This window comes from Ostrinia nubilalis, chromosome 1, assembly GCF_963855985.1.
Source record: "Ostrinia nubilalis chromosome 1, ilOstNubi1.1, whole genome shotgun sequence".
NCBI lineage: Eukaryota > Metazoa > Arthropoda > Insecta > Lepidoptera > Crambidae > Ostrinia > Ostrinia nubilalis.
Window position 1 is genome coordinate 10,094,201 of NC_087088.1, and position 17,888 is coordinate 10,112,088.

A 17,888-nucleotide genomic window follows, 5' to 3' on the forward strand; every position below is an offset into this window, starting at 1 on the left:
ACTAGAGATATGTTGCATGTGTTGTTTCCAGTAAATATCAGGGCATAACTTGAGCTATGTCGTACGTAGAGAGCTAAAGCTTGTCGTAGCCTTACGGAGGTAACTGGGCGAGGCTCGGCGCCCGGTAAGGCAGCCGGCGATTTTCATTAACCTGAAATGAGAAAAATGCAGCTGTCGACGCATTCGTCCCTCAGATCCGAGCGCGGAGACGAACGCGTTTGGGATATTAGAAGTTTTCCACTAACGCTCGACAGTGATGGATGACGAATTCGATTTCGAATGTTACTTAGTCTTCTTCTGTCACGTTAATATTTCATCTAATTCTAAATGCTTTATTATATTCTCGTAGCTATGTACCAGTGAGATAAGAAAAAAAAGTATAAATGCTGTTGTGAAGTTGCAAATATGCCGCGATGATAATTATATCTCATCTTGTACTGAAAACATAATAGCAATCAACATTAATAATGTAGGGGTATTTACATACGTCACATTTTATGTAACAGAGTGTATTGTAATTATTCGACATTATTTTACACGCTGTTATAAGTAGTATGATTTGTATGCGTTCACGTAAGAAACGTGAACGAAAAGTGTTTATAACACTAATTTAATCAGATGCTAATAAAGAAAGCAATATCGGTAAAAACATGACAAAGTGCATATCGTATATCAGCTTTAAAATTAAATGCACGTAAATTGACTAAAGATAACTTTAATGTGACAGTAATAATATTAATTCGAGTTAATTTTATATAAAGACGTTTTACTCGGTACGTTTATTGAATGACAGACAGCGTCTGTATTTAGTTGTAATGCAATTATTCGTATCTATACAATTTTGTACTATGAGTGAGTATTGTATAATTGAATTATGGATTGAATAGATGATGGTCTAGCATGACAAGAAGGAAAAGTGGCTTCAAACTTTATCGTTTGTGTTATCTGAACGCCGAGAATTGGCAGGTATGCACTTTCACCGTCTTTCAGCCCGTCAACACCTCGTTCCTGGAAAGTTCTCAGTCGCCGCGATGTAGGTGCGGCACGAAGCCTACCAGATAGGTATTATAGCGTTACGGAATTACCTAATTCAATTAGAATTGCCGGGCTGGCTTCGCTCTCAGCTTAACAGCCGGCAGTCGAGCACGTACGCGGCAGCGTTGACAAACGGAGCAGTCGGAAAACGGCCGCGAAGATCTAGGTATCACAGATTTTTCTAGCGTCAGTGGCATAGAAATGTGAAACTTTCTTGTAGTTCGAATGCGGCACGGTGTCAAGTGCGTTTATAGGCAACATTGTGGCAGGGCGATCGGCGCGGTGAGAGTGCGGCCCGGTTGCGACCGGTCGGCCCCACCGCTGCGCGCGCGCACACGCCGCTGTGCGCCGCCGACGTCGCGACGCTCGCTCGCGCTGCGCCCGTACACCCGGTCGCGCATCCCACTCAACGTTGCAATCGCGCTTTTCTGTTGACGGAACGTTACGAAAACTATCTTGTGAAAGACAATACAAAAGTATGCTTTGAATCAGTGCCGGTCCTAAATGTAGCTTAGTGGTGAATTAAACGAGAGTTGTAAACGATTTTCTGCTCGGAATCCTGGTGAGTGGAATTTTAATCTTTGCTTGCGACCTTACGATGGGATTTGTTGTGTCACGACGTAAACAATGTATAAGCGCAAGGTGCCATTATGCGGGTTTCTCGTAAAGCGGGGTAAGGTCAGCGGCGCGCGTGGTATGCGAGGAGATTAGGGGCGTCCCGGAGTCCCGCGCTCGCCCGAATGCCCGCTCGCGCCCTAGCGCGTGTGTATCCGACCCCTTTTCCAGTTTTCCGCCCGCCTTTGCACTGCAACTAACGTTCTTTTAGCGATTATGCGCTTGAACTAGTATTTGCTTTGCTATATTGGCATACTTGTTAACATTTATTTAGGGACACCTTTACACGATGTTTGGGGAAATTAAAGCTTACTCAAATCTAAATTTAATAAACTGTGAAAAGGTTTGTTTGTTTTTAAAAGTCTTTAAGTAAAGTGACTAAATAATTATTGCTTACCTGTTTTAAATCATCAAATTAATGAAGTCATTTAAGTGTTTTTATAGGTTTAATGACTAAACGCTTTTTACATTAATCTTATTTCACAATATTTAGGTTTATTGATTACTAAAACGCTAGATAAGTACCAATTCTTCAATAATTATAAAACCAAGAATTGATTTGCTACCATTCTCAATGACATAAGTGCGAAATATTTAAGTTTATTATCAGTTGAATGATCAGGGAAACACTTGTGCGCTGATTTATCAAGTACGAGTAATTAATAGTTGTCTAGCAGTGCGAACTTCAACAATGAAGTCATCCCGCGTCCACTCATTCTCACAGCTCAGTTTGTTTACTTGTTATACTTTGATATATTCAATCATGATTCCGCCGGGACTCTCACAACGTTGACATTTCCCACACAATAAATATTATCAGTAGTCGATCGCGTTTGCGTCTGCGAGTAAAGTGAAAGCATTGATCCCACAAATTGTGCTTCGGCTATGTACCTTTGTTGCCATAATTAGACGATTTAAATTAGATAATCATTGAATTTAGATGTAGGAACTTTCTTTTCTATCGTTAAATTGATTGATAAACGTTTACGTGCAATAAAAAGTTCAAAATTTACTTTCTCTGTAATTTACGGCGTCAAGAGAAATACAAACATTTTAAGTAAGTGGTCTTGTTTTGGTTTGTGTTGTAGGCAATAGTAACATTAATTTCACACAAAAAACGCAACACACGTCAAATACTTATCTGCCTAATTTTTTCACAAAAGAATTAGATTTTGAGATGACAAATTGGCGAACATTTTTTGTTAATTAATGAAAAATTGCATTTATTTTCTTTTCAAATTGAAGATAAGAATTTTGATTATTATGGCCCATGTCTGAAATAAAAGTAAGTATTTTATTTTATTTAGGTATTTCAAAGTTGATCTGATTAAAAACGAACATGAAACTAGTTAACAATATTTTAAAATTTTCTCGCCTTTGTAATGATAATTGCTGCAAAAACAATAATAATGTTTTATTTTTATACTGAGAGACTGAAAGGAGATATTCTCTAATGTCAGTCTGAAGAGTATTTTCCACGAAATGTTTTAATTACAAAGAAAAACAAGGATAGAATGTATTTGTTTATGTAGATTTAAAGACGTCACGTTTTGTACAATGAATAATGCGTTTCGAATTTATTGATAATAAATACTACATCAGTCGTTAAAGACTGGTTATCGGGGCCGGCGAAGATTTTGAATTATAGCAGTCTGCTAACAAGATTTTTGATGCTGGTAGCTTTGGGTGATTTAAGCTCGCTAGACACAGATTATCGTGGGATGTTAACCTCTAGAGGCGTCCGCGTCCCTCTGATGTCATATGCAAACGATGTCGCCGCCCACCACACTTCGCGATAGTATAATGGTCATTTACATTTTAGTGATCTTCTTCATATCAGCCATGAATGAGATCATTAACATTACAATAAAAATGTAACGGTACTTTTAAACGAATGTTTTAACGTACTAATTAGGTAATAATGCCACATGCTATATAGATACCTTCATGAAAATTCAGCAATACGACAAACAACTTTTTAAGAAACAATATTTTGATTGGTGCCCTGACTTTATTTATTTTGGCACAGCCTTTTAAATATTGCGTTTAATTCTCAGTGCAATATACCTGTTAAATTGCAATACTATTGCTAAGTTACCTTGAATTAATGTTGACTGTTAATTTGGTAAGTAGGTATAGTTTCTATATAAAATGGCGACATTCCAATATTGTAATGGGTTTTACTGTTTAATAAAGTTATTTTATTTAAAAAACCTTTTAAAGGCTTAATATTTTATGTCTTAGATTGGATGTTTTTGTAGACACAATTTAATTTTGCATAGCTACTTCCTAAATTCGTGGGCGCCATTGCTCAGCAGGACGCCATCTTATTAAATTTTCACTTTGAAAATTATTTTACCGAACATCGCGATGATATTTAAGATAACTGAAGAATGCCATATTAAAAAATATGTCGAACTTTTCGTTTACTTGCTCGTCAATAAATTATTCAGTACAAACTTGAATAACGTACCTACCTACTTACAAGTATGAATTTTTGAAGTAGGTACTACTTAACATACCAATTATGACAAGTGGGACAGTAGCCAACAGTAAAATATTTTCGCAATTAATTGTTAATTTCTTCTCAAAGAATCAACTACAAAGAGATCCGCCTTAACCTTTTATAAAATTCATGCGAAATAAAAGTCATTTCGGAGCTCATTTTGGATATCTGGGGTCGCGATCAGTGACTATCGTTGTGACGCCTCCCTGCGCGCTGTTTTCGGCGACACACATCTAGATAGCGTCCGGGACACTCGCCTTTTGCGGCCGACTCTTCACCGAAAGAGAAGATTTTATCCGACTTATTTCAATTTCGTGTACGATAACTTTGAAAGGGGGCGCTCGTGATAAACTGTGAGGCACTGTGTTCCGCCGTCCGCCGTTTGTGACGCGTTGACTCGCCGGGCCGCTATGTAAATGTCGCGTGCCGATGGAGTCATAGGTTCGAAAGTCAATACATATAAATTGCAAAATTGTGTAGAAAATGATTTTACATAATACGGATAACGGAACATGGAAGTGTTTTCGCAATCTTTAAAAATAGAATTCAAGAACCGAGATTATTCATAAATGCATCTGTGGGTAATAAACTGAGGATTCCGCCAACAAAATGCTATATTATTAAATATATCCGAGTTTCAGATTAAATATACAGTCTAGGAATACAAATATACTTTATTTAGATTAATACTGAAATTAATCTCGACTTAAAATTTACATCAGTGCAAACTCCTCATGAGTTAAAGCTCAAAACAAGATTAAAGCCTTTTTTGTTGGAATCAATTGAATCATTATTTAATATTAATTTAAAGTTGAGTGTCACTTAATAATTGCTTATAAGTTTTCTTGCTCTTGCTATAAATAACTTACAAGCTCACTCAACTTTGGAGTGCTAACTTCAGGCATTTTTCAGAACAAAGTAACTTACCATTCAAAATTTTACTATTTAAACATGGATGCAAAACAAACGTAACGTTGCTTGCAAATGCAATGCTTAGCTTATCAAAGAGTGGAACAATAAATAAGGCGAGCAATGTCGGCGGCAACGGCTGTTACCATACCGCTTGCACAAGTTGCCTAATTAGATGTTCCACTACGATTGGCTTCTGTTTACTACAAATATTGCTTTGTTAGTGGCGTGGTCCTGTTTGTTTTCACGCGGCGGTTGCGCACCAACCGGTCATCGGCAAAACATTTGCACGCGGCTACGGCTTTCTAAAGGTTTTGCTTAGTTATACCTACGTGTAGGAGTTTTCTTAGCTGGCACTAGATAGATTGACTAGTGGGCACCTATAGAAGGTTTTGTGAGCGAACATACCTATCCTGAAATATGAATGACCGCAGACCGCATCCAGTGTGATAAATCCTTTAAATTAGGCATTATTAGTACTAGGTCCATCCCTAATCCCTAATCATGACGAAGTTGCTCTCCTTATGCAAGGAAAAGGGTATTGATAGGACCTATACCTCCATGCATAGTTATAGGTACCTATTACGAATTGAGCCCGCAAACGCCACCTCGATTTTATGGCCAGTTTGGCACTGCGTGTGATTTCTAAGCCACGATACGGTAATACCACCTGTGCAAGGATGTCATGAACCTCATTTAGTACTCTGTAAACACCTTAGCTCGTAATTTTCAATAATATATGTACATGCCTGATATCTCTATCTTCTCCAGACGTGCATTTTGTTATTAAATATTTGCACATTGATTTTATCTATGCCGGTCACCGGTACTGGTGTCGGAGGCTTTGAACTTCATTTGTTATTAAATACATAATCTTGATTAAAGATAGCACGTTATTAAGAACAATCTTGCAGTTTTACTGATAAGCCCGCTTGCATGACTGATAAAATGATAACCTGAGTGGCCCACAGAATAGATAAAACTTATTTGGGAAACTAGGGACGGATCCTTTTGTCAGAGTCGGTTTTTAGAACAAATGTTATGTGTAATAGAAACAAATAAAAAGTAAATAAACAACGGAAAAGTTTGAAGATTGCGTGATTGTCATGTGTATTAAAAATCTCAAGAAAGTGAGTGTTGCAAACTGAATAATTTTTAAAATTTAAGACAGAACGTAAGTTTAATTACCCTTACCATATTAATTGAAGTTATGTTTTCTGTTAGGTACATAGTGTTTTCTAATTAACGCTTCTGTGATATTTTTCGTCGTGGTTACTCGTAGTAAGGAGGTGTTTCTGGGTTTGTTTTTCGCTTTCGATATCGCAGGCTTGAATGGGTTTAGCTGATCAATAAGAAATAAGATTTTATGGTTACTAGGGCACATAATAAGTCATTCACTGTAATTGTTGCAGTAGAAATTCTTAGTGTGGTGAGCCAATTAGAATTAAAAGATTGTTTACATAAAACAATTGTCGATATACAAACAAAATCGTATAACTCTACAGGTGCTATACTACTTAAGTACCTACTTGCTACATTCATAACTGTTTACAAATGTCAAAACAAAAGGTGGATATTACACTTCACCCAGATGTGCACAAACTGAATAATTGCTTATTCTTATTCTAAGTTTAATAACACACTTATGATGCCAGATTACAGCGGGGAGCACATTGAATATTCGTATACCGTTAATCTGACTATATGAATGGTTTTATTTATGATATGTCCGATGATGATAATGTAACGGTGTTTTAATTATTATTCGCGATAGGGTAAGATGATTGTGTTAGTGATGTAACGCCCATTTATAATGTTTTTCAAATCAATTTAAGGATGAGCTCTACAATTCATCGCATTTTTTAGGTACCTACTTTTACGTACATAAGTAACGATATTAAGAACCTATAGGTAGGTACATACATATTATGTAAAATCAATCGAACAAATATGGTCAGTTCAAGGGAAAATAAGAGTGTTTCACAATATTAAAATAAAAGGATGTTGTTAATGTTCATATATTTCATGTTTATTGAGAACCCTGCCTTTGCATATTTATGGCACATTCACTTTTGCTCCGTACGCAAACTCATCGTTTATAATTTTCGTGTAATTAAGAATGTGTGTTCAATAAACATGACCTCACTCATTTTAGTAGGTTACAGAGTAAAGATTCAAATTAAAGATACGGCCGAACAATACTGAGCGATGGGGCAACCGCTCTTTGTTTACTTCTTCTCAATATCATACGTCAAATTCTATCAGACATTTGGATGCTTCACGTCCTTATGGTAGAGTCGTTAGTGGTACCGTACTTACTGCGTTTATCATAGTTCTTAGTAGTGACTAAAATTGAAAAATAGCTTCGTCTAGTCCGCTTGCATCTGCATTAAGTACTGTTAGGCGTTTATGTCATCTATGATGCAGCGTCGGGTTCCGCGAATTTAGTCGGTAAGCACTTAACGCGAAAATTGTCGAGAGCCGTGAGAATGAGTGGCCCTTCGGAACGGGACCCGGGAGTAACGGGCCGGGCCGCAGCCCCGGGCGATATGCTAATGCGCCGGCTCCGCGGACGCCGAGACTGCCTCTGGTGCTACTAACCCACATCTCGCCACGCCGTGATGCGACTGTTTGTGGTCAACGCGTTCCCAAACACGCTTGTTATACTTTCATATCGATCGACGAAAGTTCTCAATGACCGTAAGTAGGATGTAGGCGTACGGCCATCGACGACTAAAAATGATAGTTATTATTTTAACTATTTTATTATTGTAAATAGATACGCTACCAAAAACGTACCGAGCGATGGTCATCGCCCCAAATCTGTGTCCGTTTTTATTAGTTTCCAGAAATTGATTACATTATGGTCGAATTATATCCAATTATTTTCGTGGACGTGAGGCCATATTTGGCGGAGTACGATTGTCCCAGAATAACGGCGAGCGTTTCCGATATTGGCTCATCTCGAAATGTTCAAGTGCAGTGCAACGGTGAAAGAGAGAGGCCGTGCGCAGTCCTCGCGTGCCGCTCGTCGCGGGCGCAACTTCAACTATTATTGCATTTTTCTTACGCAACCTCATGAATATTTTTTTTTGTCTACAGATAGCGAGCCTAAAACGGACTGCAGCCCATTGAAACGCGCCGGAGCGCGTTTCTCGCGGGATGGCGACGGACGTGGTGGCTGAGGACTTTGTCACCATAGTTCCGGTAGGCGAGGGCCGGCCAGTGCCTAAGGAAAACACCTTCGTCACGGTACTCACAGTGGGTGCCGCTGCAGGGGCGGCGGAGGTCGTGGTGAGAAGATCACGCGGGGAACGTCTTGGTCTTGGTCTTAAATTTGAAGGTGGTTCAGCGGCCGCCGAAAAAGTGCGAAGGCTTTTGGTACAGTCATGCGCTGAAGATAGTCCTGCTGCTAATGCTGTTACGCCCTGGGGCAAACTGATACCTGGTGATGAGATACTAGCTATAGATGGCGTATCAGTTTCTGAGTTGACAAGAATAGATTGCGTTAGACGACTTAAAGATTCTGACGAGTCACTGACTCTTTTGGTGCGACACTTTGAGTCTCCGGGAAATACTGAAGTAAATAATTCAGATATTTCAGAAATGGCAACGAATACGAAAGTGGTTACAGAATTAGTAAGACCAACAACGTTGCCTCCACCAGTACCTCCTAGAAAACTTGGCAAGAAAAACTCATTTAAGGACAAGCAAACGCTTCAAACTGTAGGAGAACAAAATACTGTAAATAACGATGTACATATACTTGGCGAAAAAGAGCCCACGACTAATGGCCAGCACAACGGAATGACCACAATGACAAAATTATCACGAAAGTCTTCATTTGATAGTCATATCCATCGCCAATCTAAGGAAGGTATAGCTTGCCTAAAGAAGGGATCTCCTGAAGAAGTAAGACGTCTTGTACGTCGATTGTCTGATGGTAAAGCAATGCCTCCAGAAGCTGAAGTCTACATTGATTTATTGTCAACAGAGTGGGAGCGATGTCTTCTACTTGCTGATGCCGAATCTGATGATACTGGAAGTTCAATATCAACTGTAGTTGATCGTTTAGGTTCCATGGCAAGTTCTGTAGAAAATAGTATACCCTCTACACCAATCATGCAACCTAAAACAATTGATCTGCAAAAAGTTTTAAACTGTGTAGAAAATATTGACTCAAATATTCTAAAAGATATCACAAGTAGTAAGTTCTTGGAAAAGCAAACAAATAAAGAATTGACAGTATTAGAAAAAAATACGATAGCAAATGGTTTTAATAATCATGAAAACTCAAACCAAGTGTCACAAATTTCAGAAGAACCTATACCATCACCAAAGAAATTACTGCAAAATGACAAGAACAACAACAACACTCTAGTTCAGAATACCAGTCCCGTTGAAGTCACTCATCAATCACAAACAAAAAAGGAAATAAAGATTGAACCGTTAATTGAGAAACCTAAGCCGATGCCAAGAAACGCAAAAGTTGAGCGATCGGTCAGTGAAAAAAAGCTAAGACCAATTCCCGTGCCAGAAACTCCGCCGCCTCCTGTACCTGAACCTTTATTGACTCCAACCAAAAAGAATTGCATAGAAACGTGGTTGCAACGTTCTGAAGCTGAAATGAATAATAAAAGTATTGAGAAAGTCGAAGAAAACGCTTTGCCTGAAGCCTTACCTCGGCTTATAGATTTTGTGCCTAAGCCACAATTCAAGGAGAGAGAGCCAAATGATGTCCCATTGACGCGGCCGACCACTGCACCACCTCCTCCACCGCCAGCGCCTCCGGTGGAGACCCGGGAAGATGGCTCTGGGGCATCCCTCGACACCATCGGTGAACTGGATGAATCAATCGACGTCACCGATAACGTGTAAGTATTTTCATCAACTTCCTCAAATTATTTAATAGACGTAATAAATTTAAGCCGAAGATTAAACGTTTTTGAAGCGAAACAGTGATTCTAAAAGTAAAAATAAATTCAAACCGCGTTGAAAAATGGACATCGTTGCGCGACAAATCAGGGCCGTCAAGGGATTTGTTGCGGTGTGTTCGTCACCGAGTCCGTTTACTTGTTAAAACAAATTCCCGTCATTCCGACGTAACCGACGTAAACCTGACTATCCGTCCCCGCAAATGGTCGTTTCTCTCATAAAGTGTTCCTTGTAGAAACTTTAGTATGGCACACGGTGTTCTTACATAGCCGTAAAGAAAATGATATGGAATATGTCTCTCGTAAACAGAACATAATACTGCATGAAAGCCTTGTTGAATATTTTATGTTTAGAGGATGCTACAGCACAGATTTCAGGTTGTTTGTTTTTCTTTGTAAAACACATACGAGTATGTATGTAATGTAAGGTATTATTAAATGAAAGGGATCTCGAAGAGTATTTCAAGTTTATTGTTATGGTATTCAAGCATAAAATACTTTACATGTAAAAAAATATACTCTTAATTTTAGGTTCATATGGCTAAACTCTATAAAATTATTTTAGGGTATGGATAATTTTTAGAATGGGTAATTCTTTGTAGCTTCACGAGTAGATCAATCCATAAATGATGTGCAATCAAGAACTCTATTAACATAATTAAGCTATGAACTAATAATTATAATCGATAAATAGAATATTTAATGCATTTAATTTAATAATGCTGTTTTGTAGAGATCCATGATGGACATTATGAGGACTTTGATTATGAGCAAGGGTAGGTAATCGCCCAGTCTCATTTGAAAACATCCATTCAAACTCCAGCCTGTGGTTAGAAATAATCGGCCATTTCTAACGGTGATGGAGCTGATTGGAGCTAATGTGTTCTTGGTTCTCATAGGTAATGCAACTGGGCATCGGCCATCGGGCAGCTTGAGCCAGTAATGAGCTCACCCAGGGGCTAAGTGTGTCAATGTTTTACTTACTAGGAACTTATTACTCGCCGAAGAAACTCATTTTCCTAGCTTCCATCACTAATACAAGTTGTAGCCGCCTATATGCAGTTCTGCAGTTTAAAAAAAAGTACCTCTACATATTTTACTGAAGATACGCTTGTGTTTTTCTTGATTTATATAGCCAAATAACTAAGCGGTATCAAACTTTAAACACTAAAAATTATTTTAATTAAAGTTGGCAAAAGTGCTCGGGAATTTATGAAAACTGACTTCACAATAGCTACACATCTGTACGGCTAGCACGAAAAACTTTCGAGTTCAAATCGTTTGCGTACTCGAATCGCCATCAAAAGATTTAGTAAGAAAACTACAACAGCGCCCTTGTGAACGTGTCGTAAAGTGAACTTAGTATGAGATGTGGTTGCACGAAACTTATTTTGAGAATCAATATTGTCACGTTATCGTTAAGTATTGAATTTTATCGAGTACGCAAACGATTCGAACACGAAAGTTGTTCATGCTAGAGGTACAGAAAGTATGCAAGACTTGGTAAAACATTTTGAATACAAAGTGCCTAAGCTCCGTTCAAGTTTCATAAAAGCATAGCTGCAAGTTTGGCGACCCCTAGCACTTGCGTAACGTCTGACACTCGAAGATTTGGAGAGCAAAAGGTTTACTCATACTCGTACATGTACAGTTCGCTTATACGCCACTGCGGCATTTTATGGCTTTTATGGATAATGAAGATCTTTCTATACATGGAATAACAATGCATGTTAGTAGGAATATCAAATCAGCGTAATTGGAAAGTAGAATTCATTCATTACATTTCAATATTAATGAGTTAATTGTTTTGCCAAAAACAATACTTTCTGTGCGCAGCTCAATGCACGCACCAGCTATAGGTAGCTTTGTTACTTCATTTATTAATTTCAATTTATAAAAATTATATCAATATAATTTAATTAGATTGTGTGTCTGAGCTTTTGATTTAAATTAAATATTGTAAAAAAAAAATCGTAAAACAACCTTAAAAATTACAAGAACATTGTACCGCCTAATAAACAATAGCTCGTGCCAAATGAGTTTTCGGTTCAAAAGACTAATAACTAATGATAAAAACGTCTTCATTGTTTTCTGCAAACAATACATTTACCAGTTGTACAGGAACAACGGGTGTAAACAAAGAAAATAATTTTTTATTCGGAGCGGTGACACACATGGAGAGTTTTCTCTATTTTCATACAAGTACAGCAACAATGGCGCGGTGCCGCAGCGGGGCGGGGGCGCCATCTGCGCCGCCCTCGTAGCTCGCTGAAAATGCAGCTGTCTGTAGGGCTGCCGGCGAAACACATCAAATATGGATACAAAGTAAAAAACAATTGTTGCCGCCAATAGGTACGTACGTTAGGGTGTCCCGAAATGTCTTTTTTTATATTTTCGCTACACAAGACCCCTCAAAAGTTGCGTCATAAGATGTAGATTACCGTAAAAATAATTAAAAAAATATAAAATAATGTCTCAAGGGCTCTACCGGCATTTTTATGTCTCAAAAAATCACTTAATCAGCCCTTCACTGTTTGTCATCTATTATATTTTTTTCACAATTATTTCATTTTATTTTGTAATAACAGTGGCAGCTGAACCCTAAGATATTATGATTTGCAGGCAATGACAGACTGTTTCCAGTGAGGAATAGGTTTGGTTCGAACTAGCAGAATTCATATTTTGACTTGTTTTTCTCAAATTTTCTACTCCTTCGGCGAAGCTGTTGGTATTATTTCTGTTGTGGTTTTATTGCTGTAAGGTATCGCACCGCAGTTTATTGTTATAATATTACATACTTTTAGCATAAATTTAACAAAAATTTAGCAATATATGGTAGTAATATACTTTTTGATGTTTTTCAGGTAAAAACTACCTAGCCAAAAATCTTTATAATATTATATTTAAACAGAATACTAATTAACATGTTAAATAGTTTTAGCATACTATTAAATATAAATAACATTTATGTACGTTATATACACTTTCTAGCTGAAGTTTTTGTTGTCTACGCAGTTTTTTACCAATAGTGAACTTCAACGGAAGTAAAAATATATTTTTAGTTATGAAACGCATACATATTATATATCAAATTAAAGACAATTTAATATACTTCATTGGCTCATGTAAAACTTTTAGTAGAGTATAAGACATTTTGTAAAAAAATGATTTAAAAAGTAGTATCACAACAATGTAAAAAAATTCAATTTTCCTTTAATTACTAACTAAAGGTTGATTTTATCGATACAATTTATACCACAAAATATCAAGCGCACACGTAAAGCTATCATATAAATAAAAAAGTAATGAAATCGGACAAATGGTTTTCAAGTTATGGTTGATTTTCTAAAATTGACAGCCATTTTTGTTAGATTCCACTTAGAGATGCCAATCATTGTTTTATAATAGCGTAATAAAATTATTAACCTGCTGTAAGAAGGGAATTGAGTATCCTCAAATTAAATCGATATCTTGGCTGACCCATGGATTAATTAGGAATACATTAAAATCGCGCGCGTAAATGCCTAATTCTGGTCAAAAAGCCAATTCTGTTTTGAAAGTATTTATGGATTTATTGGTTTTTAAACTATTTTAAACCTTGATGTGACTCATTGTGTACCCTCAAATTTAATAAAAACGTTATTTTTGTATTATAAATAGTTTTTGTTAGGAACCCCTAAAATAGCAATTTAAAAATTTTTTAAGGACAGGTAGAGGCCTCAAGATGACAGATATCTCATTAAATTTAATGCTAATCGTAATCTATATTTCAAAACGCAACTTTTGATACCTCTTGCGTAACCGTAGCTCAAAAAAAAATTTTTCCCATACAACGACGGGACACCCTAACGTACGTACCTACTACTGACATACGAATTGAAAACGAATGAAGCCTTATTATTATTTTTAAGGCTTCATTCGTTTTCAAGACTGAAATTTTTATTTCAGTAAGATACTGTAAACTATTAACCTAAAATACCTTTCTCCCTACGCACGTCATCGTTCTACATAATAATATTATCTTTTTGTAGTACTTATTTATTGAAAGGGAAAATATTTAAATTTTGATGATTGAGGTAATTCTTAATAGTCCAGTAGAATTAGCTTTTAAATCGGAAATAATTCCTACAAAAGATTTTATTGTTTTAATGGCTTCATTGGTTGCCCATTAAGATTCTCCTAAGTTTTCGATTTCGACGGAGTTGTGCTTAAGTGGTGGGGGCCCCCGAAAGAGGCATTTTTTCGGTTTTCCGGTTATACCGCGTAAAGGACTTACCCGATCAAAAAGTGGTCTTCATGACGGTTGAAGGGCACTTAATCCTGCATTGAATAAGACCAAATTCATATGTTTTGGACAAACCGTTCTCGCGCTAAAGTTCGGCAAAGTAGAAAATATACGTATAATTAATGACCCTCTCCACGTCCAATGGTTTGTTACCCACAGGCTTCCAAGTCTTGAAAAGGGCCACCTCAACCAGTGTAACCCTATCAAGGCTTACGAGCTTGATGCGCCTATCCTTGTTTGTCCCAGCCGTTCCTTAACTGCGGTTGCTGCACCTCTTCCTGGCACTCACTTGAACGACTCTGTGTTACCTACTGTGGCTGCACCTCTTCCTTGTATCCTCCTGCATGACTACGTTGCCTAGCCGTATGCCTGGTCTAAGGTTCGACGCCAAAAATCAACAACAACAAGTTCATATTAAAACGCTGAAGAGTTTTTTGTTTGTTTGTTTGAACGCGCTAATCTTAAGAATTACTAGTTTGATTGAAATCATTATTTTTGTGTTGAATAGCTCATACATTGAGGAAGGCTATAGGATATATACAATCACTCTACGACTAATAGAGGCGAAGCAGTAAAGAAAAATGTTGCAAGCACGGAAAATAGTATTTAAACTATTTTCACGCGTACAAAGTTGATTTTGTGGCGTCGAACCTTGGACCAGGCATATAGCTAAGCAATGCAATCGTACAGGAGGGTACAAGGAAGAGAGGCAGCCACATTAGGTAACATAGAGTCGTCCAGGAGAGTGTCAGGAAGAGGTGCAGCAACCGCAGTTAAGGAACGGCTGGGACGAACAAGGATAAGCGAATCAAACTCGTGAGCCTTGTTAGGGTTACACTGGTTAAGGCGACCCTTTACAAGGCTTGGAAGCATGTGGGTAACAAGCCATTGGACGTGGAGAGGGTCATTAATTATACGTATATTTTCTACTTTGCCGAACTTAAGCGCGAGAACGGTTTGTCCAAAACATATGAATTTGGTCTTATTCAATGCAGGATTAAGTGCCCTTTAACCGTCATAAAGACCACTTTTCGATAGGGTAAGTCCTTTACGTGGTATAACCGGAAAACCGAAAAAACGCCGCTATCGGGGGCCCCCACCACTTAAGCACAACTCCGTCGAAGTCGAAAACTTAGGAGAGTCTTAATGGGCAACCAATGAAGCCATTAAAGCAAAAAAATCTTTTGTAGGAATTATTTCCGATTTAATCAATTTTTGTGTTTAATTCTACTGGCCTATAAAGGATTGGTATGAAATTCATTTTGAAGAAATGAATACGGGCGAAGAAAGCTACAGTCAAAAACTTCCTGAATATAGGTAGCTGTTGCCATAGCTGGGCACCGTTAATCAAATAGTTAACTTCGTTAATCGTTAAACAGTTAACAAAAAAATTAACTTCGTTAAACGTTAAAACGTTACATTTCGCAAGATTTAACGCAAGTTAACGTTAATCGTTAATCCTAAACACATAATAATAAAACGAAAAAAATAATTGTATGCATGGTTTAAATAATTTTGAAAGCTTGTATCGCGCTGTCGCGCATGGAATTTATTCCTCTTTTATGTTTGTGCTACAAGCTTTCGAAATTATTTGAACCTTGCATGAGTACAATTATTTTTTTCGTTTTAGTACAACTGCATTTCAGAATAAAAGCTAGTTTTTAAAGAAGTTTTTTAATTATTATAAATTTATTTTACACTTTTTAGGGTTCCGTAGCCAAATGGCAAAAAACGGAACCCTTATAGATTCGTCATGTCTGTCTGTCCGTCCGTATGTCATAGCCATTTTTTTCCGAAACTATAAGAGCTATAGGTAGGTACTGTTGAAACTTGGTAGGTTGATGTATTCTGTGAACCCCATTAAGATTTTGATGCAAAAATAAAAAAATAATAATAAATATTGGGGGGCCTCCCCATACTTAGAACTGAAACTCAAAAATTTTTTTTTCATCAAACACATACGTGTGGGATGTATGGATAGGTCACCAAAAATGATATCGAGGTTTCTAAAATATTTTTTTTTCTAAACCGAATAGTTTGCGTGACAGACGCTTCCAAAGTGGAAAAAAAGTTGGTCCCCCCCTCTCTAACTTCTAAAATAAGAAAATGAAAAATCTAAAAAAAACATAAAATATGATGTACCTACAGTCACGGAATGAAAAGGTTCGTCAGTTTTCAAATTGATTCCTTCAACGAATCGCGAGCACATATTACCTTTTGAAACTATGTTACAGAATAATCTCGAGTTAGAGAAAATAATCTTTAACTGTTCGCCAGTAAAGTTCAAAATTATTCAGATCAAAGTTGTTTGACGATTTAACTTGTCAAGAAGATTATTATGATTGATAAACTAAAACCTTCTTGTTGGTTCAACCTGCCATTACTAAAAAACTACATTTTGTAACATTGCACTGATGGGATAGAAAAATAAACAAGTAAAACCTTATTCGTTAGCAAACGTCATATTTATTTAAATATTAGCAGCACTGTTTCTTGCACGGTTATGTTGGCAGGTTTGACTCTTACAGTACCAAGTGCAAGCGAAAACCGACACTAAGGTGACGAACCTTTTCATTCCGCGACTGTACATTACTATAAAAACTACCAATGAAAATTGTTTTGAACGAGATCTAGTAAGTAGTTTTTTTAATACCTCGTAAATCGTAAACCGCTTATTACCGCGTAATCTTTCATACAAATAACTTAAATTAAAAAAATATATATTTCATAAATCAATGGTACGGAACCCTTTGTGCGTGAGTCCGACACGCACTTGGCCGGTTTTTAGTAGTATCTCAATCTCAGAGCCTTGGTTCAATTACAATACAATTTAGCACCAAAGTGCTCGAAAAGACAAATCCAGCAAACCCAAACTCGATAAGTTTCCACCGTTTTGTTTAGGAATTCCTATGGCCACCTCCTGATTCCATCATCAGGACCCTGGACATCATTTAGTACTAAAGTGCTCGAATAGACAAATCAAACGAACCCAAATTCGATGCGATGCCGCCGTTTCATTTAGGAGTTTCTATGGCCACCTTATGACTCCATCATCAGACCAGCTCAATGGTACCATAACATTGCATTGTCATCGTACTTACATAAGTATACCAAATTTCAGCTCAATCGGTTAAGGAAAACTGGTCTTAAATTCAGTTGCAAGAGTTATCCCACACATACTAACAAGTGTCGTTAGTGATCTGGTTACAAAAACTGTTGTTTTGGATTCTGGAAGTTCTGGAAGCCCGAACGTACTTGTCAGAACGCATTTTTCAGCGTGCCTGCTGTATCTTTTTGGTAAATAGTAGGTACTGGATTAACGATTAACGGACTTAGGATAATTTAACGGAAGTTAACGAGTCCGTTAACATTTTTTAAAGTTAACTTAAAAGTTAATTCGTTAATAGAAATGTTAACTTCGTTAATTAACGATTAAAGGATTAACGAGTTAATGCCCAGCTATGGCTGTTGCCAAATATTTTTTCATTGAAGAGAAGTTATGCTAATAAATAATACTAAGTACCTACATAACATGTAAAATATGATACGGCACACTTGATACTCCATAATGGTAATGTTTTTGCTGCAGCAAACTCCGGTAATC

General features: G+C 37.2%; 1 protein-coding gene across 1 annotated transcript in view; it reads left to right on the forward strand.

The window, feature by feature from the left end:
• Window positions 1–1,388: 1,388 nt before the first annotated feature.
• The window catches only part of LOC135071858 (uncharacterized), a 51,792-nt gene continuing 35,292 nt past the window's right edge, over window positions 1,389–17,888 (forward strand). The window contains exons 1-2 of the mRNA XM_063965699.1: window positions 1,389–1,597; window positions 8,168–9,939. Coding sequence (XP_063821769.1) covers window positions 8,228–9,939 — 1,712 coding nt within the window. The 5' untranslated portion in view covers window positions 1,389–1,597; window positions 8,168–8,227. The remainder of the gene's footprint in view (window positions 1,598–8,167; window positions 9,940–17,888) is intronic.